A 24,134-nucleotide genomic window follows, 5' to 3' on the forward strand; every position below is an offset into this window, starting at 1 on the left:
CCTGGTATAACGCCCCATACTACTTTCAAGATTATCGCCTGACCCCACAAACCAACATGGGTCTTTTCAACATGCTTTCTTCTTAGTCACACACTTTTCGAAAAACTTTCAAGAAGGCCATCCATCCAAATACTACTCCAAGAAAAGAAGATGCATCTTGGTTTTCGGTAGCCTAAAAAATAGGAACTCCATAGCTAAGCGTGCTTGACTTGGAGTAGTATTTGGATGGGTGACCTTCTGGGAAGTTTCTCAGAAAGCGTGTGAGCAAGGACAAAACATGCTGAAAAGACCCGTGTTGGTTTGTGGGGTTAGTCGGTAATCCTGAAAGTAGATATGGGGCATTACACCTGGGAGTCAACCCATCATGGATAGGGATTGAAATTCAAATATAGCTTTCAGTGGGAGTCGACCGACAACTTAATGGAATTGACTCCTTAGTGTCGTGTGTCAACTCCAAAGCCCCTATGTATCAACTCCTTCTTGACAGAAAGTCTTATTTTTAATATGCTTCAGAGGGAGTCGACTTCTAACACGGGTGAGTCAACTTTAAACATAGTTTTTTCATAAAAAATGCATATTTTTGACCTTTTTAACACGTCCAAATGTTTATGACTTGATCCTTAAGTGTCCTAAAATGAAAATGCAACCTAGACATATAAATATAAGATCCAATATATAAATACTAATTTCCTAGTTTTGACATCAATCAAAAACCTCTAAGAGAATAATGCACTCACACATACATGTAAAGTGAAATGATTATCAATATATTTATCAACTTCTATTGCATTATAATGCTTTTAGATTGGAATAGTTAAAGAAAGTTCACAATGACTCGAGTTTCTTTAACTATTCTTATTATAAAAAAACTAGACACTAACACTATTCTTAAGAATAGTATAAGTATTGGAGCTGAAAGAAAAAGTAACTGAAGGAAACAAAACCTTCTAATTTTCACATGATTGAAAACTATACAATAAATTTCCTAAACGAAAAAGTCCACCTAGTTCAAAAGAACATCATTGGAATAACACATTATAAAACATAACAACAACATAAAATATTGTATTTTCCATTTCGTACTCATAAAAAGAAATCAAAGGTTCTTTTTTTGACCATATTCTAAGCATTGAAATGAAGATCTCACAATGACATGAACAAATTTATATGCTAACCTGACAGTCCATTATGTCAGTAAATTCACCATGTCCAAGTATACTGTCACCAAAGTCCTGGTTTCATTGGAAGAGATTAATACTATATTTAGGAGTTTTAAAGTGAAAGGCTGCAAATAAACCTAACTATAAAGATCAAAAGCAAACCTTCATTTTAAAAGCTCTTTTGAAATCACTAGCGAAGAATCCTCCGAACCATGAGACGATTGACGTAAATTGTAACACCCCGATTCAATTTCCGTATTTATTTATTAGGTGTTTATTTTAATTAATCATTATCTGGTGTGATAATTAATTATATATGTGTTCTGGTGATTATTTGAATTATTTGAATATATGTGTTATTTGAATAATTGAAGTTTATGAGTAGAAATAACAATTGTCTAGTAATGGGCCTAATTAATTAGAATGGGTGAATAAGTGGGTTAAGCCCATTGTGAGTTAAAAAGATAGTAAGGGTTTTAGAGATTAGAGTTAGTTTTGTAAAACAAGAGAAGGAGAGAGAATAGAAGAGAAAAGAAGAGAAAGAGGAAAAGAGGAAACTAGAAGAAGAAGGATCTAGAGATTTCATCTATACTAAGGTAAGGGTGGGATTTCAAGTGGTTATGGGTAAACATAATATATGTAATATATGTGGGTTAGATATCATGAACTTAGGATTTGGGAATTTTGATTTTTGAGAAACTCTAACATATGTTTATGTTTTAATCCATGAAATTGATGTTTATGTTATGCTATGATGTTTCTATATTAAACTCCATGAATTGGTGTGTGTATAGAACATGATTTGGTGTATAATTTCATGTTTGAGTTTCACTTGAAAATGGTTGATTTGAGATTTTGGTGAAAATTAATGGAGCTTAGAATCTTGTTTCTATGATCCTAATAGTTGATATATATATATATATATATATATATATATATATATATATATATATATATATATATATATATATATATATATATATATATATATATATATATATATATATATATATATGTTGTATTACTATTTATTTCATGAAAAATGATGGATTAATGTGGTTTTATGATGAAAATTCGTGTTGGACAGCAACATTTTTGCAACAACAGTTTTTCTGGTTTTTGACAGCATTTTCGGAATAATAAATTTTCTGGTTTTGACAGCATTTTGAAAAACTTGTAAATTCAATAACTTTTGAGCCGTAACTCCGTTTGAGGTGCCGTTTGGACCGTTACGAAGATAAGATATTATCTATAACGTGATATTCATTTTGATAACAATAGATTAATATTTTATCAAAAGAATCCTAATATGGATCTATGTTGTATGTGTGGTGAATATGAATGACATGTTTTCTATTGTTTGACATGTATTTGATGGTTTTAGATGGATTTTGTGAAGAAACATAATACTTAAAATTAGGTATGTGATGATGTGAATTGGTGAATTTGGTGAGTAACATGAATTGGCTTGTTTACTTTATGTTAATGTGTTATGATGAGATGATGAATGCTATTTGATGTATTGTTTAGGATTGAAGTCATGTTAGGTGTATGTTGTGCAAATGTTGGATGTGGTATACTTATGTATGATTAAGGGGTTGCGATCGTCTTAATTGCATGAGTCTTGTTGTTGTTGCACAGTTACACTAACATGAGTCTATGAAAGAGGCAATGTTGGGTAATCTCGCGTAGATTATTTGCTTGTCCCAAACCTAACGCCGAATGGGGTTTGAAAGCTTAAGGCCAAATCGAGCTTTATAGGTGGTTATCTAGTCTATTTGAGAGACGCTCGGCAAACCGGAAATGATAACGAATAGGATCCACATGTATATCGCATTAAGTCACACATTGAGTCGCACGTGTCGGTGTGAATTGTTGTTTGTGTGATTATGTGATATGATTGTGTGGATATGATTTTGGTAGATATGCATATACGTGGATTTTAGGTGATCCATTTGATATGAATGATTGATGTGTTGTTGATGTGATATGTGTGCATATTTGTGATATATGTGATGAAATGGTGACTTGTATACATTATGGAATCATGTGAAAGTTGTATACATATTTGATGACGATTTGTAAATGATGATAGATGATAATATGTACATAAAACCGATTTGTTGTGAAATATGACTTTTGTACATTGTTTAGTATTTATAAATGAATACTTGTGGATTATTGAGCCATGGCGTATGATGGTAAACATGTGATTCTTTAATAAGATTATATGATGCATGTTTGTATGAAGTGTGATGAATTCTAATAATATATGTATGTTTGTTATACATTTCATATTATTATGTTTTTCTAATGATTTGAATTCTCACCCTTATGTGGGAATGATGTTCTATCGCGACATCGCTCAGGTACCAGAGATAATGGTGCTTCACACAAGGATTAGATTTAGATGCTAGTTCTTGTTCCGTTTTAACTAGGCAGTCTATAGTGCTCTGGTCATGTAACACTTGGGTTTATGAGATTATTTGTATTTGTTTTGATGTTGAGAGATATTGATGCGCTCTCTTTTATCTTGTTATTTGGATATGTTGGTTTATACGTTGAGTGGCCTTAGATCCCAAAACGATATTTTATGGTAGATGATTTATGGGAATCATCACTATTTACCATTTATGAAGAGAGATGTTATTCTGCTGTGTGAGTTTGCATATTGGTTATTTGGTTTTGATTTATAATCCGTGTTACTTGTATGTGACCATGACATGTGTTATTTCTCAGAAGTAAATGCGATGCCCTCATTTATGCATGTTTTAATTTACTCTGATTATGTAATTGTATGTTGTATTTGAGTAGAAGTAGTTTGGGGGTGTTGCATTAGTGGTATCAGAGCACGGTCGGTCATTCAGCCAGGTTATGAATTTGTTTGATTCCGTTGTATCTGGTTTATGTGTATGACACAATCGATATGGTTTGTTTAACAATCCTTGTTGTTGCGGTTGTTTGGTTGGTGTAGCAGGAAGATGGTTGATAGAAGGAATGATGATGCGCTTGCGGCGACATTGACCCTGCTGGCTGGTGCCATTCCGCAAATGAATGCTGGTGATCGGGTGCGTGATGCTGATGAGTTTCGTGCTTTGGGGAAGTTCCATAGGAACAATCCACCAACTTTTAAAGGAGATCATGAACCTGACAAAGCTCAAGAGTGGTTGAAGGCGATTGAGAAAATCTTTCGAGTTATGAACTGTTCAAATGCAAAGAAGGTGCAGTTTGGAACTCATATGCTTGAGAAAGAAGCTGAAGATTGGTGGCGTACTGTTCATAGATTTGACGGGGATGGCTTGAGACTTGATACCAAGAAGGCAATGGGTTACGAACAGATTATGAGATTTTCTGAGTTGGTTAACAAGAGTAAGATCTATGATAAGGATAGCCGTGAGAGTGCCGCTCATTACAAGTCCTTGCATGATAAGAAAGGAAAAGGGCAATTCCAAGGGAAGTCGTATGATGGTAAGAAGAAAGCTGGTGATGGCAAGAAGTCGAGTGGGGGAGGATCTCACACTCCTGTCAAGTGCTTCAGATGTGGTGTTGAGGGACATCGTGCTCCCGAGTGTCCTAAGGGCGATGTGATTTGTTTCAAGTGTGGTAAGCAAGGTCACATATCTTTTTATTGCAGAGTTGGTTCGAATGTGACTTGCTACAACTGTGGTGAGCAAGGGCACATTAGTACCAAGTGCAACAAGCCAAAGAAAGAGCAGGCCAAAGGTAAAGTGTTTGCATTGTCCGGTGCTGATACTTCTGCTGAGGAGAGATTGATTTGAGTTACATGCTTTATTAATAATATGCCTTTGATTGCTATTATTGATACCGGTGCGATGCATTCTTTTATTTCTTTGGATTGTACTAAGAGATTGAATCTTGAATTATCTGTTATGCGTGGAAGCATGGTTATTGATACTCCGGCTATGGGTTCAGTGACTACTTCATCTATTTGTTTGAAATTTCCGTTGAACATTTGTGATAAAGATTTTGAAGTTGATTTAGTGTGTCTTCCATTGAGTCAACTTGATGTTATTTTGGGAATAGACTGGTTGAGGGCCAACCATGTCTATATCAATTGTTTTGTGAAAGTTGTTCTTTTTCTTGAGCCAAAGAAGGAAGGTGATTTATTCTTGTCTACTCAACAAGTGAATGAATCTGTGCGAGATGGTGCTGAAGTGTTTATGTTGGTGGCAAGTTTGAAGCTTAGTGAAAATGGAACAATGGGTGAATTTCCAGTTGTTCGTGATTTTCCTGAAGTGTTTTCTGATGAGGTTAGCGATTTGCCGCCTGAACATGAAGTTGAGTTCACGATTGATTTGATTCCTGGTACTAGTCTGGTATCAATGGCTCCGTATCGGATGTCACCATATGAGTTGAAAGAGTTGAAGAGTCAACTAGAGGATTTGCTTGATAAGAGGTTTATGCGTCCGAGTGTGTCACCGTGGGGTGCACATGTCTTGTTAGTTAAGAAGAAAGAAGGTACTATGAGGTTGTGTGTGGATTACAGACAACTGAATAAGGTTACTATCAAGAATAAGTATTTGTTTCAGAGGATTGATGATTTGATGGATCAATTGGTTGGTGCTTATGTGTTTAGCAAGATTGATTTGAGGTCTGGGTATCATCAGATCCGTGTGAAAGCTGAAGATATTCACAAGATTGCTTTTAGAATAAGGTATGGACACTATGAGTATTCGGTGATGCCTTTCGGTGTGATGAATGCACCTGGTGTATTTATGGAGTACATGAATCATATTTTTCATAAATATCTCGATAAGTTTGTTGTTGTGTTTATCGATGATACTTTGATCTATTCGAAGAGTGAAGAGGATCATGCTGAGTATTTGAGGATTGTTTTATCTGTATTGAAAGAGAAACAATTGTTTGTTAAACTTTCGAAGTACGAGTTTTGGTTGAAGGAAGTGAGTTTCCTTGGCTATGTGATCTCTAGTGGTGGTATTTCGGTTGATCCTTCTAAGATTGGGCTATATCTCAATAGGAAGCGCCGAAATCTGTGTATGAGATTCGTAGTTTTCTTGGTTTGGCAAGTTATTATCGAAAGTTTATTGAAGGCTTTTCTAAGTTATCTTTGCCATTAATACAATTGACTAGGAAAGGTCAAGCTTTCATTTGGACTGCACAGTGTGAAGCTAGTTTTTAAGAGCCGAAAAGGAGATTGAATATTGCTCCTGTTTTGATTTTACCGAATCCATCAGAACCATTTGTTGTGTACTGTGATGCTTCTTTGATGGGTTTAGAAGGTGTGTTAATGCAGAATCAACAAGTTGTAGCTTATGCTTCAAGGCAACTCAAAGTGCATAAGAGGAATCATCCGACTCATGATTTGGAATTAGCTGTTGTTGTGTTTGTTTTGAAGATTTGGAGACATTATTTGTTTGGGTCGAGATTCAATATGTTTAGTGATCACAAGAGTTTGAAGTATTAATTCGATCAGAAAGATTTGAATATGAGGCAAAGGAGATGGTTGGAATTCTTGAAGGATTATGATTTTGGTTTGAATTACCTTCCTGGAAAAGCGAATGTTGTAGTCGACGCTTTGAGTAGGAAATCTTTGCATATGTCGATATTGATGGTGCGAGAATTAGATTTGCTTGAACAATTTCGAGATATGAGTTTAGTTTGTGAAGAGACTTCTTTTGGAGTGAAGCTTGGTATGTTGAAGCTTACTAGTGGAATTTTGGATGAGATTCGAGAAGGTCAGAAATCTGATTTGGTTTTGGTAGATCCATTGACGTTGATGAATCAAGGTAAAGGTGGTGATTTTCAGATTGATGAGAATGGTATCATGAGGTGTCATGATAGTGTTTGTGTTCCCAATGTTTCGAATTTGAGAAAGAGGATTCTTGATGAAGGACATCATAGTGGTTTGAGTATTCATCCTGGTGTTACTAAGATGTATCAAGATTTGAGGAAATTGTTTTGGTGGCCTGGTATGAAGAAAGAGATTACGGAATTTGTGTATTCGTGTTTGATTTGTCAGGAATTGAAGATTGAGCATCAAAAGTCGTCTGGTTTGTTACAACTGTTATTTATTCCTGAATGGAAATGGGATAGTATTTCTATGGATTTTGTTTCTGGTTTACCTAGGACTCCGATTAATTGTGAAGCTATTTGGGTTATTGTGGATAGGTTGACGAAATTTGCTCACTTTATTCCGATTAGAATGGATTATCCGATGGAGAGGCTTGCAAAGCTGTATATTGAGAAAATTGTCAGTTTGCATGGTATTCCGTCTAGCATTGTGTCAGATAGGGATGCGAGGTTTACTTCGAGATTTTGGGAAGGTTTGCAACGTGCTTTGGGTACAAAGTTGTGTTTGAATTCTGCTTATCATCCGCAGACAGATAATCATACTAAGAAGATGATTCAGTCGCTTGAGGATCTTTTGAGAGCTTGTGTGTTTTGAACAGGGAGGTGTTTGGGATAGTTATTTTCCTTTGATTGAGTTTACCTACAACAATAGTTTTCATTCGAGTATTGGTATGGCTCCGTTTGAAGCTTTGTATGGTAGAAGGTCTAGGACACCTTTGTGTTGGTACGATTTTGGAGAGAGTGTTGTGGTTGGACCTGAGATAGTTCAACAGACTACTGATAAGATTAAGATGATCGGAGAGAAGATGAAGGTTTCTCAGAGTCGTCAAAAGAGTTACCATGACAAGAGAAGGAAAGTGTTTGAGCTTGAGGTAGATGATCATGTGTTTTTAAGAGTTACTCCGGTAACGAGTGTTGGTAGAGCATTGAAGTCGCGTAAGTTGACGCCACGTTTTATTGGTCCATATCAGATTTCCGAGAAAGTAGGTGATGTGGCTTATCAGATTACGTTGCCGCCATCACTTGCTAATCTGACCATAATGTGTTTCACGTGTCTCAATTGAGGAGATACATTACGGATCCTTCACATGTTGTCCAATTAGATGATGTTGAGTTTAGAGATAATTTGACCGTGGAGACATTACCTATGCGGATAGAAGATAGAGAGGTGAAACAACTCCATGGTAAAGAGATCGCTTTGGTGAAAGTCGTTTGGGGAGGACCGGCTGGTGGAAATGTGACGTGGGAGCTTGAGAGTCAGATGAGAGATTCATATCCCGAGTTGTTTGCTTGAGGTAATTTTCGAGGACGGAAATATTTCAAGTGGGGGAGAGTTGTAACACCCCGATTTAGTTTCCGTATTTATTTATTAGGTGTTTATTTTAATTAATCATTATCTGGTGTGATAATTAATTATATATGTGTTCTGGTGATTATTTGAATTATTTGAATATATGTGTTATTTGAATAATTGAATTTTATGAGTAGAAATATAAATTGTCTAGTAATGAGCCTAATTAATTACAATGGATGGATAAGTGGGTTAAGCCCATTATGAGTTAAAAAGATAGTAAGAGTTTTAGAGATTAGAGTTAGTTTTGTAAAACAAGAGAAGGAGAGAGAATAGAATAGAAGAGAAGAGAAAGAGGAGAAGAGGAAACTAGAAGAAGAATGACCTAGAGATTTCATCTATACTAAGGTAAGAGTGAGATATCAAGTGGTTATGGGTAAATATAATGTATGTAATGTATGTGGGTTAGATATCATGAACTTATGATTTGGAGATTTTGATTTTTGAGAAACCCTACCATGTGTTTATGTTTTAATCCATGAAATTGATTTTTATGTTATGCTATGATGTTTCTATATTGAACTCCATAAATCGGTATGTGTATAGAACATGATTTGGTGTATAATTGCATGTTTGAGTTTCACTTGAAAATGGTTGATTTGGGATTTTGGTGAAAATTAGTGGAGCTTAGAATCTTGTTTCTATGATCCTAATAGTTGTTATATGATATATATATATATATATATATATATATATATATATATATATATATATATATATATATATATATATATATATATATATATATATATATATATATATATATATATATATATATATATATATATATATATATAGGTTGTATAACTATTTATTTCATGAAAAATGATGGATTAATGTGGTTTTATGATAAAAATTTGTGCTGGACAACAACATTTTCGCAACAACAGTTTTTCTGGTTTTTGACAGCATTTTCGCAACAACAAATTTTCTGGTTTTGACAGCATTTTTGAAAAAACTTGTAAATTCAATAACTTTTGAACCGTAACTCCGTTTGAGGTGCCGTTTGGACCTTTACGAAGCTAAGAATATTATATAACATGATATTCATTTTGATAATAATAGATTAATATTTTATCAAAAGAATCCTAATATGGATGTATGTTGTATGTGTGGTGAATGTGAATGACATGGTTTCTATTGTTTATCATGTATTGGATGGTTTTAGATGAATTTTATGAAGAAACATAATACTTGAAATTATATATGTGATGATGTGAATTGGTGAATTTGATGAATAACATGAATTGGCTTGTTTGCTTTATGTTAATGTGTTGTGATAAAATGATGGATGCTATTTGATGTATTATTTGGGAATGAAGTCATGTTAGGTGTATGTTGTGCAAATGTTGGATGTGGTATGCTTATGTATGATTAAGGGGTTGCGATCGTCTTAATTGAGTGAGTCTTGTTGTTGTTGCACACTTACACTAGCATGAGTCTATGAAAGAGGCAGTGTTGGGTAATTCTCGCGTAGATTATTTGCTTGTCCCAAATCTAACGTCGAATGAGGTTTGAAAGCTTAAGGCCGAATCGAGCTTTAGAGGTGATTATCTAGTCTATTTAAGAGACGCCCGACAAGCCGAAAATGATAACGGATGGGACCCACATGCATATCGCATTGAGTCGCACGTGTCAGTGTGAATTGTTGTTTGTGTGATTATGTGGATATGATTTTGGTAGATATGCATATACGTGGATTTTAGGTGATCCATTTGATATGAATTGTTGATGTGTTGTTGATGTGATATGTGTGCAAATTTGTGATATATGTGATGAAATGGTGACTTGTATATATTATGGAATCATGTGAAAGTTGTATACATATTTGATGATGATTTGTAAATGATGATGGATGATAATATGCACATGAAATTGATATGTTGTGAAATATGACTTTTGTACATCGTTTAGTATTTATAAATGAATACTTGTGGATTGTTGATCCATGTCGTATGATGGTAAACATGTGATTCTTTAATAAGATGATATGATGCATGTTTGTATGAAGCGTGACGAATTATAATAATATATGTATGTTTGTTATACATTTCATATTATTATGTTTTTCTATAATGATTTGAATTCTCACCCTTCTGTTGGAATGAAGTTCTATCGCGATATCGCTCAGGTACCAGAGATAATGGTGCTTCGCACAAGGATTGGATTCAGAGGCTAGTTCGTGTTGTGTTTTGACTAGGTAGTCTATAGTTATCTGGTAATGTAACACTTGGATTTATGGGATTATTTGTATTTGTTTTGATGTTGAGAGATATTGTTGTGCTCTCTTTTATCTTGTTATTTGGATATGTCGGTTTTGATGTTGAGTGACCTTATAGCCAAAAACGATATTTTATGGTAGATGATTTATGGGAATCATCACTATTTACCATTTATGAAGAGAGATGTTATTCCGCTGTGTGAGTTTGCATGTTGGTTATTTGGTTTTGATTTATAATCCGTGTTACTTGTATGTGACCATGACATGTGTTGTTTCTGGCAGAAGTAAATGTGATGCCCTCGTGTATGCATTACTCTGATTATGCAATTGTATGTTGTATTTGAGTAGAAGTAGTTTGGGGGGTATTATATAAATAGTCATAGCCATAAGGCATGCCACTGTACTGGAAAACTGCTATCTCTTTCTCAGGTATCGTCAAAATGTGGCAGAATGATTTTTTTTATCTTTACAGTCATAAAATTATTATAAACGTCAAAATATGAATGCTAATCACATCAACATAAAGATTCCTCACTTATCGTTAACAATAAGAAGCACATGGAAAATAAACCTTTAAAACAATGGTAACATGTTATGAAAACATGAAGAAAGAACAAAGTTAACATTAAAAGGATAAATTAGTATGTATCAGAAGAAAATCCACCATTGAGATAAAGAAGTTAAAAAAATCTCAAATTAAACAGATCCCAAATCAAACTTCTTTTTCTTCGTATGTTTCTATGAAACAACATCTTCCTTGTTCTTCATTTGTTTCTTCTGAGCAACATCCTCCTTGTTCTTCATCTGTTTCGCAACCATGAAAACCTGTAAAATCAAAATGAGAAGGTAAAATGTTAATAAAATATTGACTGAATAAGAGAATCAATGGTAAAAACGCCTGAGATTGAAGATTTACATTAAAGGAGAAGAGAGAAAGAAAGACGAAGACGAAGATGAAGGGTTGTCGTGGTGGAAGAAGGAGAAAAGAGAAAGATGGACGACGACTAACATATAATTTCATCTGAGGTAATTTTAAATTTTAAATAGTTCAAACTAAAAATATTTGTAATAATAAAACTAAAAATAATTAAGTAATAAAACAAGAGATTAATTGTTATGCACTGTAAGTGTAAAAATCTTTACACTGACAGTGTATATCAATTAAATTCATAAAACAAATAATAAATTAAATAATAAAACTATAAAATTTATGTCAGAAAATAAAATTGCATCAACAATATCACATAGTCAATTTTAACTCTTTTTTTTAAATTGAATAGAAAATAATCATTTTGTGTAATGAGCATTTTAAACTATTATATAAACTTTTCTTTAATTAAGAGATTAAAACGAAACCATATAAATTCAGTTAAATGATGGAAGGAATAATACTTCACGAAAATAATTAGATACACTTGAATTATAAAAGTTGTGATTCAATGGACAAATGAATCAGGACTTCCTTTGGTCAACCTCTTTGAACCAACTTGCAAAATTGAAGTTCTCTTGATATTTGGGACTCATGGAGGATAATATATGCATAATATGGTTTATTATGAAGTATACCTTGATATATTGGACCAATTTTTGAAGACACTTGTTGAGGAAGTCACACAAGATACCCAGATGAATTAGGGTTTCTAATGCAAACTAGCTTCAAATGCTTGATGATTTATTGATCCAAATGATAAATGAAGAACATGGGGATCCATATATGATGTCTAGAACCATAGTTAACCATCTCTATATTAATCTCCTTGCACTGAGGGTCTCAAACCCTAGTTGTGAGCTAGATGAGGCATTGGTGGATGCACACACTACCTACAAAAGAAACAAAGCTATACATAGACATATTTTTGTTATTTTGGTTAGTAAACAAATAAAAACAAAGTATGATACAATCAAATATGCTTGGTGATCTCTCCCGATGCAAACCCAATAAATGAGGGATAAAGAGGATGCCAAGGTGTGATCCCAAAGCCAATGCATATGATGAGATAACATGAGGGATCTTAGGGTAAAAATTGGGGTCTTACAAGTTCCTTGAGGAGTAATAATCACTTCCCCAATGCCATTACCATACAAATTAACAGCTTCATCAAATACCATGCCCCAACGGGAACCAGGTTCAGTCGATAATCCTGAAAGCAAATATGGGGCATTACACCTGGGAGTCAACCCATCATGGATAGGAATTGAAATTCAAAAATAACTTTTAGTGGGAGTCGACCGACAACTTAAGGGAGTCGACTCCTTAATGTCGTGTATCGACTCCAAAGCCCCTATATATCGACTCCTTCTTGACATAAAGTCTTCTTTTTAATATGCTTCAGAGGGAGTCGACTCCTAACACGGGTGAGTCAACTCCAAACACAGTTTTTCATAAAAAAATGCATACTTTTTTACCTTTTTAACATGTCCAAATGCTTATGACTTAATCCCTAAGTGTCCTAAAATGAAAATGCAACCTAGACATATAAATATAAGACCCAATGTATAAATACTAATTTCCTAGTTTTGACATCAATCAAAAACCTCTAAGAGAATAATGCACTCACACATACATGTAAAGTGACATGATTATCAATATATTTATCAACTTCTATTGCATTATAATGCTTTTAGATTGGAATGGTTAAAGAAAGTTCACAATGACTCGAGTTTCTTTAACTATTCTTAGTATAAGTATTGGACCTGAAAGAAAAAGTAATTGATGGAAACAAAACCTTCTAATTTCACATGATTGAAAACTATACAATAAATTTCCTAAACAAAAAAGTCCACCTGGTTCAAAAGAACATCATTAGAATAACACATTATAAAACACAACAACAACATAAAATATTGTATTTTCCATGTCGTACTCATAACAAGAAATCAAAGGTTATTTTTTTGACCATGTTCTAAGCATTGAAATGAAGATCTCATAATGACATGAACATATTTATGTGCTAACCTGACAGTCCATTCTGTCAGTAAATTCACCATGTCCAAGTATACTGTCACCAAAGTCCTGGTTTCATTGGAAGAGATTAATACTATATTTAGGAGTTTTAAAGTGAAAGGCCGCAAATAAACCTGACTATAAAGATAAAAAGCAAACCTTCATTTTAAAAGTTCTTTTGAAATCACTAGCGAAGAATCCTCCGAACCGTGAGATGATGGACGTAAATAGTCATAGCCATAAGGCATGCCCTGGAAAACTGCTATCTCTTTCTCAGGTATCTACAAAATGTGGCAGAATGAAAAAAAAAAATCATCTTTAAAGTCATAAAATTATTATAAACGTCAAAATATGAATGCTAATCACATCAACATAAAGATTCCTTACTTACCGCTAACAATAAGAAACACAGGGAAAACAAACCTTCAAAACAATGGTAACATGTTATGAAAACATGAAGAAATAACAAAGTTAACATTAAAAGGATAAATTAGTATGTATCCGAAGAAAATTCACCATTGAGATAAACAAGTTAAAATAACCTCGAATTAAACAGATCTCGAATCAGACTTCTTTTTCTTCATATATTTCTATGAAACAACATCTTCCTTGTTCTTCATTTGTTTTTTCTAAGCAACATCTTCCTTGTTCTTCATCTGTTTCGCAACCATGAAAACCTGTAAAATCAAAACGAGAAGGTAAAATGTTAATAAAATATTGACTAAATAAGAGAATCAATGGTAAAAGCGCTTGAGATTGAAGATTTACGTTAAAGGAGAAGAGAGAAAGAAAGAAGAAGATAAAGGATTGTCGTGGTGGAAGAAGAAGAAAAAAGAAAAATGGGCGGCGACTAACCTATAATTTCATGTAAGGTGTTTTTAAATATCAAATAGTTCAAATTAAAAATATTCTTAATAATAAAACTAAAAATAATTGGTTTTTTTACCGAGATAACCCAGTTTTTCAAAAAAAAATCCCAAAATACCCCAGGTTTCAGAAAATTTCTCAAAGTACCCCACTTTTAGGAGGAGTCTCCAATTGAATTGGCGACTCCTCTTAAAACTTGAATGGAGGTGCCAATTGGATTGGCTAGGGCAGGTGCCCTTGCCAATCCAATTGGCGTCTATGTGTAAGGTTTAAGAGGAGGCGCCAATTCAATTGGCGACTCCCTTAAAACAGCCTCAAATGACAAAACCTCCAACATGGAAGTTGTAGATATTTTCAAGACAATTAATTTGGACATAAATTTTGCATCATTTGGATTTTCTATGAGAAAGTTATGGGCACTTGAAGTTGGACTTCTGATTTTTTCAACTATTATCTGACCTATAATGTTTTGTATTATCACATGTGTTTCTTTTAGAATTATGAAATTTTGTCCAACATAACAATTGAAGTAAACATATCAAACTTTCCAATTCACTTGGTCCCACCTCAAAATAATTAAAAATGAAGGAGTTAGGTCCTTGGGAAGTTGACCCAAAATTAGGGTTTCTGTCAAAACATGTGTATGTGAATTTTGCCAAAAGGGACCAACTTCAAGCCCTTCTGTTTAAATGATAAAATCATCAAATGACAAAACCTTTAACATAAAAGTTGTAGATCTTTTCAAGAAAATGAATTTGGACTTAAATTTTTCATCATTTGGATTTGTTATGAGAAAGTTATGGGCACTTGAAGTTGGACTTTTTCACATTTCAATTGTTATGTGACCTATAATGTTTTGTATTATCACATGTGTTTCTTTTAGAATTATGAAATTTTGTCCAACATAACAATTGAAGTATACATCTCAAACTTTCCAATGCACTTTGTCCCACCTTAAAATAATAAAAAATGAGTGAGTTAGGTCCTTGGGAAGTTGACCCAAAATTAGGGTTTTAGTCAAAACATGTGTATGTGAATTTTGCAAAAATGGAGTTTACACAAAGAAACCTAATGTTTAGAGTTTACACAAAGATAAATTTGATATAATACGACTTGATATTAATAAAGTTTGGAGTTTACACAAAGAAACCTAATGGTGATGACCGGGATCACCTAACCGACCTCCGGTCCCACATCCCCTAGCTACCCTAACCCTTGGCCCTAACCCACGTTGACGATTCTGCACCGGTGTTTGTTCATCTGAGGGGCCAGGAGCGTCACTACCTCCTAAAGGAGAAGGTCCGTTGAGGTATTCAGCCAACTCAACATAGTCTTCAGTATGCAATGATGGTGTACCGCCGTAGCTGAGCTCATGACCCATGTCAGAGAAGTTGGGATGTGGTTGACTCATGGATGGGCGACCGGGACGGTTGAAGGGAGACATGGGTGTGAATGATGCGTCTAGGAAAGGTTAGAAAGGTTGTTGGGGCGTTTGGTAGAGATAGGTTTGTGGGATGTTTTGGTTTTGTGATGTTTGGGCTTCTTGGCTACGGTAGGAGGAGGGGCAGTTGGTGTTTTGGCTAAGGCGACTTTGGTAGGGTGATGGTGTGGGTGCGAAGCGATGTTGGGTCTCAGGTTGATGGTCAATTTGTTGGTGGTGGTATGGGGTATGTTCTTGGTATTGGGGTTGGGTGAATGACATGTTTTGGTTGTATGTTTGTTGGTTTGTGGAACGGAAAGTTTGACGGATAGGGGGTTGTGAGTAACCGGGCTGAGAATGTTGTTGGGGGTTAGATGTTGATCCTTCTTGTGTGTAACTTGCCTGGCGTGGGTCGTAGAGGTACATATCTTCGGCGATGAATTGAAAACCAACCGATCTGTACCAAGCCATATAAGTACGACTTGGTTTTACCTCATTTGGCATGACTGCGTCAGTTAAGACATGGTCATGACGGTGCTTCCACTTGCGACACTCCTCTCTTCCGAAGGTTTGCCAAGGGTTGAAGTTCCATTGGTCGTTCACTTTACGCATATGCCATTCTCCTAGGCTAGCTGGGGGATCTGGGATATTCTGGACCATACCGAACTACAACTTCACACGATCGGTGTTGTGCATCTCCACAGTTGTGAACCGTATTATCGGTGTGCATGTTGTCCATACGGCTGCGTCTTCAGCGTTGACCTCATGGTCATGATCCAGATTAAGGTATGGACGCCAAATGAACTGAAATATTAAAGAAGATAGGATTATAATGAATGTAGAAAAAGTTAACATAATATAACAAAATAATGAAGTTATTTTGCTTACGTCTGTCGGTCGAAGGTGATCCAACAGGTTGCGATACTGAGTAATACAGTATCTTGGACATCTGCTGTAACTCATACCACGTGCCGACCATCTACACCAAAAAGTTAAAAAAAATTAGTTTGAGGTAATAAACTTTAAGGAAGTAAGTAAAGATATAGCAATTTAAACAACTTACTTTTTTGCATATGGAAAAGAGAAAGGGTTGTTATTGACCAGTGCTAGAGACGGTAGTCTTGACCAACCCCATGCTTGTAGCAAAACATCACATCCAGAAAATGTAGATGTGTCTTTGTGGGAGTTTTTGCACAACGAACTATATAGATAGGCTAGACAAGCAGATCCCCAACTGTAACTACCTATTCTATCTACATGTCTAAGTAGAGGTAAGTACATAATATGCATGCTAGAACCACTACCTTCGGGAAATAAAAAGGATCCTATTAACAACATAATGTAACACCTAGTTTTTATTATTCGAGCATCTTCGGTAGAATTCTCATCTAAATATAAACTATTATAATATGACTTTAGGCGTGAGAGTAGTATACCTTGACCTCTAGCATTATCATCTAACAAATCAGTGTCTAAAAGCTCCATGCAAATTGAATTTGCATAGTTGGTCTTACCATTAACAGCTTTGCCTTCAATTGGTAGTCCTAAAAGCATGTAGACGTCTTCTAACGTCACGGTACACTCACCGGTTGGAAACCAAAATGTGTGTGTCTCTGGCCTCCATCTTTTGCATAAGGCTATAATGAACTTGTTATCTATAGACCAAGACATAATCTTGCTAATATGACCAAAACCGGCGAGTTCAACATAAGATCGAATCATCGGGTCCATTTGGACATATTCGTGTAGGGGTGTTCAAAACCAAACCAATCCAATAGAAAACCGCAAACCAAACCAAACCGAATCGAAACGCAAAAAACCGTATTTGGTTCGGATTCGTTTGGGTCATTTTTTAATAAAACCGCACGGTTTGGTTTGGTTTGCGGTTTGTATTTTGCAAACCGAACTAAACCAAACCAAACCGCATTATGTTAAAACCCAAAGTTCACTTATCCCACATCCAACCCAAACCTCAAACCTAGTATGCCTTAACCTTACAATTACAAACGATTTTCTCTTAATCACACTTAGGATTTCAATTTCAACCTTCTTAACTCTCTCATAGTAGTATCACACATTCTTCTCATCTTCTTTTCCATGTAGGTCTCGCCTATTATACTCTAATAAGTCCTCTATCATGTTCTTTCTTTTTTATCTTTTATGTTACTATTTTCTCTTCCAATTACGTTTTTATTGCACTTTTCTTCTCAATCTCGCATCTCTTATGTTCTTTTTTTCATCTTCTCTAATCTCTCATCTCATATGTTTTTTTTTTATGTTTTATTATAATGTCTTTGATATTATTTTATGCTACTATTTATATTTGTCTTTTATTCCACTTTTGTCTAATATGTTTTTTTGTATATTGAATGAAACGTTTTTGTCTAAATATGATGAATTTTGATGTTATTTAGTAATATATGAATGACTAAACACAAAGTTATGTCGTTATTTATAGGAGTATATATGGCTCAATAAAAATATTATAAAAAACCGAACCAACCGAACCAACCCAAACCGTATTGATTTGGTTTGGTTTGGTTTGGTTTTATTTCTAAAAGTCAACCGAACCAAACCGAATCGCATGCTTTTTTCTCTTGCGGTTCGGGTGATTTTTATCGCAAAAACCGCCCAAACCGCACCGCGAACACCCCTATATTCGTGGACTCGAGTTCGAAACCTTGATACATCCTATAATAGAAATAATAAAACACTTGACTAAGTTGGTATTTCAAAATAAAATGGGGGTTGGTGAAGATGAAAGATAAAAAGTTAACAAATGAAAAAACTTACATATGTTGCGATGTTTGCAACTGTTCCTCTATGTGCTTCGCCCATTGTGAGTAAAGACATATTGTTGGGGAGTTGGTGTAGATGAAACTATAAGATGTTGTTGAAGATGAAATTGTAAAAGAAGTATTGTAGAGGAAGTAGTGAGAGTGATGGTGTGGAAGAAGTGTTGAAGGAGTGGATGTATTTATAGGCAAATGGACGGGAGCATGGAAATTTGTGTTTGCATGGTGTCTCCATATGAATTGGCGACCATGTACAATCCTAAAGAGGGGTCGCCATTCAAATTGGTGCCTCCATAGGGACATGCATGCAAGGCTAGGTCTGAATGCTTGGTTTCGAGGTCTGAATGCATGGTGTCTCCACTTGAATTGGCGACCATGTACAAGGATTAAGTGGAGGCGCCAATCCATTTGGCGACACCATCTGCATGTCTGACACGTGGCTCTCTTGTCTCCTGCATGCTGAACAAGTCACTTGTTGATGGCTTGCATGACTGACACATCATCTCTAACTATCTTACATGTCCGACACGTGGCTGTCTTGTCTCCTGCATGCTGAAGAGTCACTTCTTGATAGCTTGCATGGTTGACACATCATCTCAGACTATCTTGCATGACTGACACATCATCTCTGACTATCTTACATGTCCGACACGTGGCTGTCTTGTCTCCTGCATGCTGAAGAGCCACTTCTTGATAGCTTGCATGGCTGACACATCATCTCAGACTATCTTGCATGACTGACACATCATCTCATAACTAGCTTGCATGCTTGGCACATCATCTCAGACTAGCTTGCATGTCCGACACATCATCTCAGAACTAGCTAGCATGTGAGACACTGATACCATCTATTTAAGTGTCTTACTATCAACATCTAAGACACTTCACTCACATTCATCTGCAGTAAGAAAATAGTTTTCATCTCCACAATGTCATCTTCATCATTATACAGTGTCAACGTTCACTGCAACGGTGAAACTTTTGAGTCTGAGCTTTATGGTTTTTGTTTTCGAAACACTGATACCATTAGAATCACGATCAAGAGAAATGCAACCTTTTTTCATTTGAAAAAAAGAATACAATCCTTTATAGGATCGGGTATTGTGTCAAAGATCACATATCAAAATCCAATATTTTTTGAGAATGGTCAATGCAAGTTTTTCCCCCTTAAGGTACGAGACGATGAAGATGTTGAATACAAGTTTGTTAGTCATGAACATTCATGCAACAATTGTATCGAGTTGTACATTACTCTACAACCATGTATACCATCTCAACAGTCTCAACTAACCGATCAGGATGAAGCTGGTGAAGATGATGCATAATGGTCAGATGAACTCAACCCAGAAGCAGAAGTAGAAGTTGACGTTGTTGATGAAGAAGAAGAGGAGACCGAGATACAGGTTGATCACATGCTGAACAGCGAAGATGAAGATGATGATCAACCACCACCAATACCTCCTAGTCATGTCTACAATCCGCCTCAACATATGACAAATATGGATCTTCACGACGATGAAACATCCGACAGTGTCTTCTATAATCCGTATCTGAGACCAGAAGGCGAATTAAAGGTGGGAGACATGTTTCGTACCAAAGAAGAATGTGTTTTGGCAATCAAAAAGTTCCACATGAACAACTTTGCTGACTTTACAGTGAAACGCACTGATTCTAGAAGGTATGTTATCGAATGTTGTAACATGCTTTGTAAGTTTCGTTTGGCTGCGTCTTACAAGAAGAAAAATGACTCTTGGGAGATCGCTTCAATAGACCCACCACACAGTTGCGTTGCAACTAACGTTGAACAAGATCACCGTAAACTGAGCACAACTTTGATATGTCAAGACATTCTGCCATTGGTAAATAAAGACCCATCAATGAAGGTGAGTATAATTATATCCCATATCAGAACAACATATAATTATACTCCATCTTACAAGAAAGCATGGATTGCAAGGACAAAGGCTGTTGAACAGGTTTTCGGCAACTGGGAGGATTCATTCAAGGAATTGCCACGGTTTTTATGGGCACTAAAAACATATGTCCCAGGAACTGTGGCAATTATGGAGACAGTGCCAACAATGATGCCATACGGAACCTGTGCTACAGGTAATAGAATATTTCACCGTCTCTTTTGGGCATTTGACCCGTGCATCAAAGGTTTCGCTTTCTGCAAACCTATTATTCAAATTGATGGCACTTGGTTATACGGAAAATACAAGGGTACTTTGCTCATGGCGGTTGCACAAGACCGTAACAACAATGTCTTTCCCATTGCCTTTGCTCTTGTTGAAGGTGAAACGGCTGGTGGATGGGGTTTCTTTCTTCGACATCTCAGAACGCATGTGGCTCCACAAGCCAATCTATGTTTGATTTCTGATAGACATGCTGCCATTGAGAGTGCCTACAACAACCATGACAACGGATGACATGATCCTCCTTCTACACATGTCTACTATATCAGACACATTGCACAAAACTTCATGCGTGCTATAAAAGATAAGAATCTTCGCAAGAAGGTGGTGAATGCTGGGTATGCTTTAACTCAACCGCCATTTCAATATTATCGTGATGAAATTAGACTGTCTAATGAAGACGCAGGGAGATGGATAAATAACATACCAGTAGAGCAGTGGACAAGAGCATTTGACGGTGGTTGTCGATGGGGCCACATGACAACAAACATTGTGGAATGCATGAACGTGGTTTTCAAAGGAATTCGAAATCTGCCGATAACCGCCTTGGTAAGATCAACCTATTATAGGTTGGCTTCTATGTTCGCAACCAGAGGTGAAAGATGGAGTGCAGTGTTAATGTCCGGACAAGTATTCAGTGAGTGTTGCATGAAGGTCATGAAAGAGGAGAGCATCAAAGCTACGACACACGCTGTAACAGTCTTTGACCGTCATAGATAAAATTTCAGCGTCCAGGAAACAATGGGCAACAACGAGGGGAGACCAAATTTAGCCTACGCTGTTAAACTAAACAGAAGTTGGTGCGATTGTGGAAAATTTCAGGCCTTCCGCATACCTTGCTCCCATGTCATTGCAGCATGCGCTTATACTCGTCAAGACGCTTACAACCATTTATCTGATGTGTACAAGGCCAACACCATCATGAATGTATATACTCAAAGCTTCTCAGTACTACCAATGGAGGATTACTGGCCTCCATATGAAGGAGATATTGTTTGGCACAATGAAGAGATGCATAGAGAGAAGAAAGGAAGGCCAAACAACACACGTATCAGAACAGAGATGGATTCCACAGATAAAATGATAAGATTATGTAGTATCTGTCGTCAACCAGGACACAACAAAAACAACTGTCCCAATCAAGGAGCATCATCTAGATCTTAAGCTTTTTGTAACATTGTATTTCTGTAAAATTCAATCATTATATATCATTAAGTTCTTGTTACACCGAGTTTCATAACAAACATCAGTACAAAACATCTGAAAACATAAATAATTCTAACTGATTACAACAATCAAATTAATGTCGTCTCGACCGAACATCATTTCCCTAGCATCCTTATCAGTCTTCATTCGCACCCAACCAAAGATATTGTCAAGTCTCTCAATACTTCTGATTTTTTCCCCTTCTGGTATTTTCCCATCTAACCATCGAACCAGCTCCCTCTTCAGTTGATCGAACATGGTGATGTTCCAAAACAGCATCAGCATTTGAGGTTTGTCTCTCGCATAAATCACCTTACCGTATCGGCGACGAACACCAAACATGATAGTTGTTAGATGCCCCAAAGTGCTTATTTGAGCTATCATATGTGGGCATCTTTCACTCTTTTTCCTTGCTAAAATTGTCAAAACCACATTTGTTTTACATGGAATGCATTACATTGATAAACAAGCTTGGTGCCTTTGATGTGTGTGTTATTGTGCAGGAAAGGCATGAATTAATTGATAATGAAGACACAACAAAATTGGCAAAGGAACCAAAGCAAACAAGCATTTCATCTGCCTGCTCGCTAGGCGAGTCTGTGGCGAAGCAATTGGTTCGCTAGGCGAGTTCCTGGCGAACAACTCCAGTAAATTAGCAAATTAATTCGCTAGGCGAGCTCAAGGCGAATGTGGTAGCGAGTTCAGTCTGTTTTGGTGAAAAACGCAGCCAGCACTCACTCGCTAGGCGAGGCTCTAGCGAGTCCCCAGCGAGCATTACAGTAGCTAAACCTCTCAACCTCGCTGGGGCGAAGGTTGAAGCGTGTCCTTCGCTAGGCGAAGGTATGTTCGCTAGGCGAACATCACAGTTCAGCAGGCCCTATTTTCTCTGGGCGCAGGGGCCTTTGGTGCCTATTTTTGACCTTCGCTAGGCGAGCCATTCTGCTCGCCTAGCGAACATGACAGTTCTGCACTTGTCTATAAGTAGCAGGTGCCACTTTTGGGCACCAGATCACATTTTACCTCATTTTTACCAACTTTTCCATTTTTTGTACTTTCTTCTAGATATTTTACAGCATTGTTTTGTGGGAGCTTTTATGCCCTAATTTCATTTCTCTTCATCTAGCAACCATCTTCCACAAAAAGAAGGTGGATTCCCATCCAACCTCGATTATTCGACTTGGATGTTGATCAACCCTCTTTCCTTACTTGCCGACCAAGCTACCATGAAAATGAGTAGCTAAGTCTTCCATTTGTCAAGGTTAGATGTAGGTGATTGCTAGCTTTGTGTGTAAATGTAAGGATCCTCATATGTAAACTCTTTAACGGTAAATATATGATGAAAACTTTGTTTCTATTTAAAACCCTTTGTGTTGGTATTTGATCGAGAGATGTTTACCGATTCTTGACCTAGGTTTTCATCCAAACTTGTTTGTTAGCTAGAGATAGTAACGAATGATTTTGTTCACCATAAGGTTGAACCAAAAAGTTGTCATTTTGATAGATTGTGTTCGAGAGAAACAATGGATCAAAATGGCAAAACTCACAATGGGTGTTCGAGAGAAACGCATTGAGAGGACCTTGTGAAATAATTTATCATCTAAAGGAGTTTATAAGATTGTTGACCGAGCAAATACATGCAAAGCAATGTAGTCATTGAAACCTAACTTTGACAATATTTCTCATATTAATCAAAACATAACTTTTACCGCAATTAATTACTTTGTATGCAAGATAACTTGATTAAAACCAAAACCCTAGTGTTACATTAAGTTAAGATTAATTCAACCATTGAACGGCAGTGATATCTTACAATCTCTGTGGATACGATAACAAAAACCTGACACGAAATATACTTTCCAACAAAATGGCGCCGTTGCCGGGGATTGTAAATTGATATTGCGAGCATCGCAATGGTTGTTTAAGTTTTAGCTTGAGAATTTTTGACTTGTGCTTGTAATTTGTTTGGTTTAGTGTGCAGCTTACGTTTTATGCGAGGGCAAATCCCTGTGGGTGAACTTCTTTTTGATCCTGAGATCGAGAGAACCGCAAGGAGGCTCAATAGCAAAACGAGACGTAGGAGGCAACAGGCTAGGCAACGCCAAGAGCAAGGAGAAAGTTCTTCAACCACAAATCACCACCCATT

The 24,134-nt window shown here is 36.1% G+C and overlaps 2 protein-coding genes across 2 annotated transcripts; both read left to right on the forward strand.

Annotated features, from left to right (window-relative positions):
* The first annotated feature begins 4,141 nt into the window (after nt 1-4,141).
* Nucleotides 4,142-4,939, forward strand: LOC127129763 (uncharacterized). Its single transcript, XM_051058890.1, has one exon. The coding sequence runs from the start codon at nt 4,142-4,144 to the stop codon at nt 4,937-4,939; it is 798 nt and encodes a 265-aa protein (XP_050914847.1).
* Nucleotides 4,940-7,783: 2,844 nt separating this feature from the next.
* On the forward strand, nt 7,784-8,286 carry LOC127129764 (uncharacterized). Its single transcript, XM_051058892.1, has 2 exons — nt 7,784-8,001; nt 8,061-8,286. The coding sequence occupies exons 1-2, from the start codon at nt 7,784-7,786 to the stop codon at nt 8,284-8,286; spliced, it is 444 nt and encodes a 147-aa protein (XP_050914849.1).
* Nucleotides 8,287-24,134: the final 15,848 nt, after the last annotated feature.

Source organism: Lathyrus oleraceus, chromosome 3 (genome assembly GCF_024323335.1).
Source record: "Lathyrus oleraceus cultivar Zhongwan6 chromosome 3, CAAS_Psat_ZW6_1.0, whole genome shotgun sequence".
Classification (NCBI taxonomy): domain Eukaryota; kingdom Viridiplantae; phylum Streptophyta; class Magnoliopsida; order Fabales; family Fabaceae; genus Lathyrus; species Lathyrus oleraceus.

What these genes read in the sequence shown, in the direction of transcription:
- LOC127129764 (XM_051058892.1), top strand. Translation starts at nt 7,784, where the DNA reads ATGATCGGAGAGAAGATGAAGGTTTCTCAGAGTCGTCAAAAGAGTTAC. An exon ending in GATGTGGCTTATCAGATTAC is followed by an intron (nt 8,002 to 8,060) that starts GTTGCCGCCATC and finishes TCAATTGAGGAG; the next exon opens with ATACATTACGGATCCTTCAC.
- LOC127129763 (XM_051058890.1), top strand. Translation starts at nt 4,142, where the DNA reads ATGGTTGATAGAAGGAATGATGATGCGCTTGCGGCGACATTGACCCTG.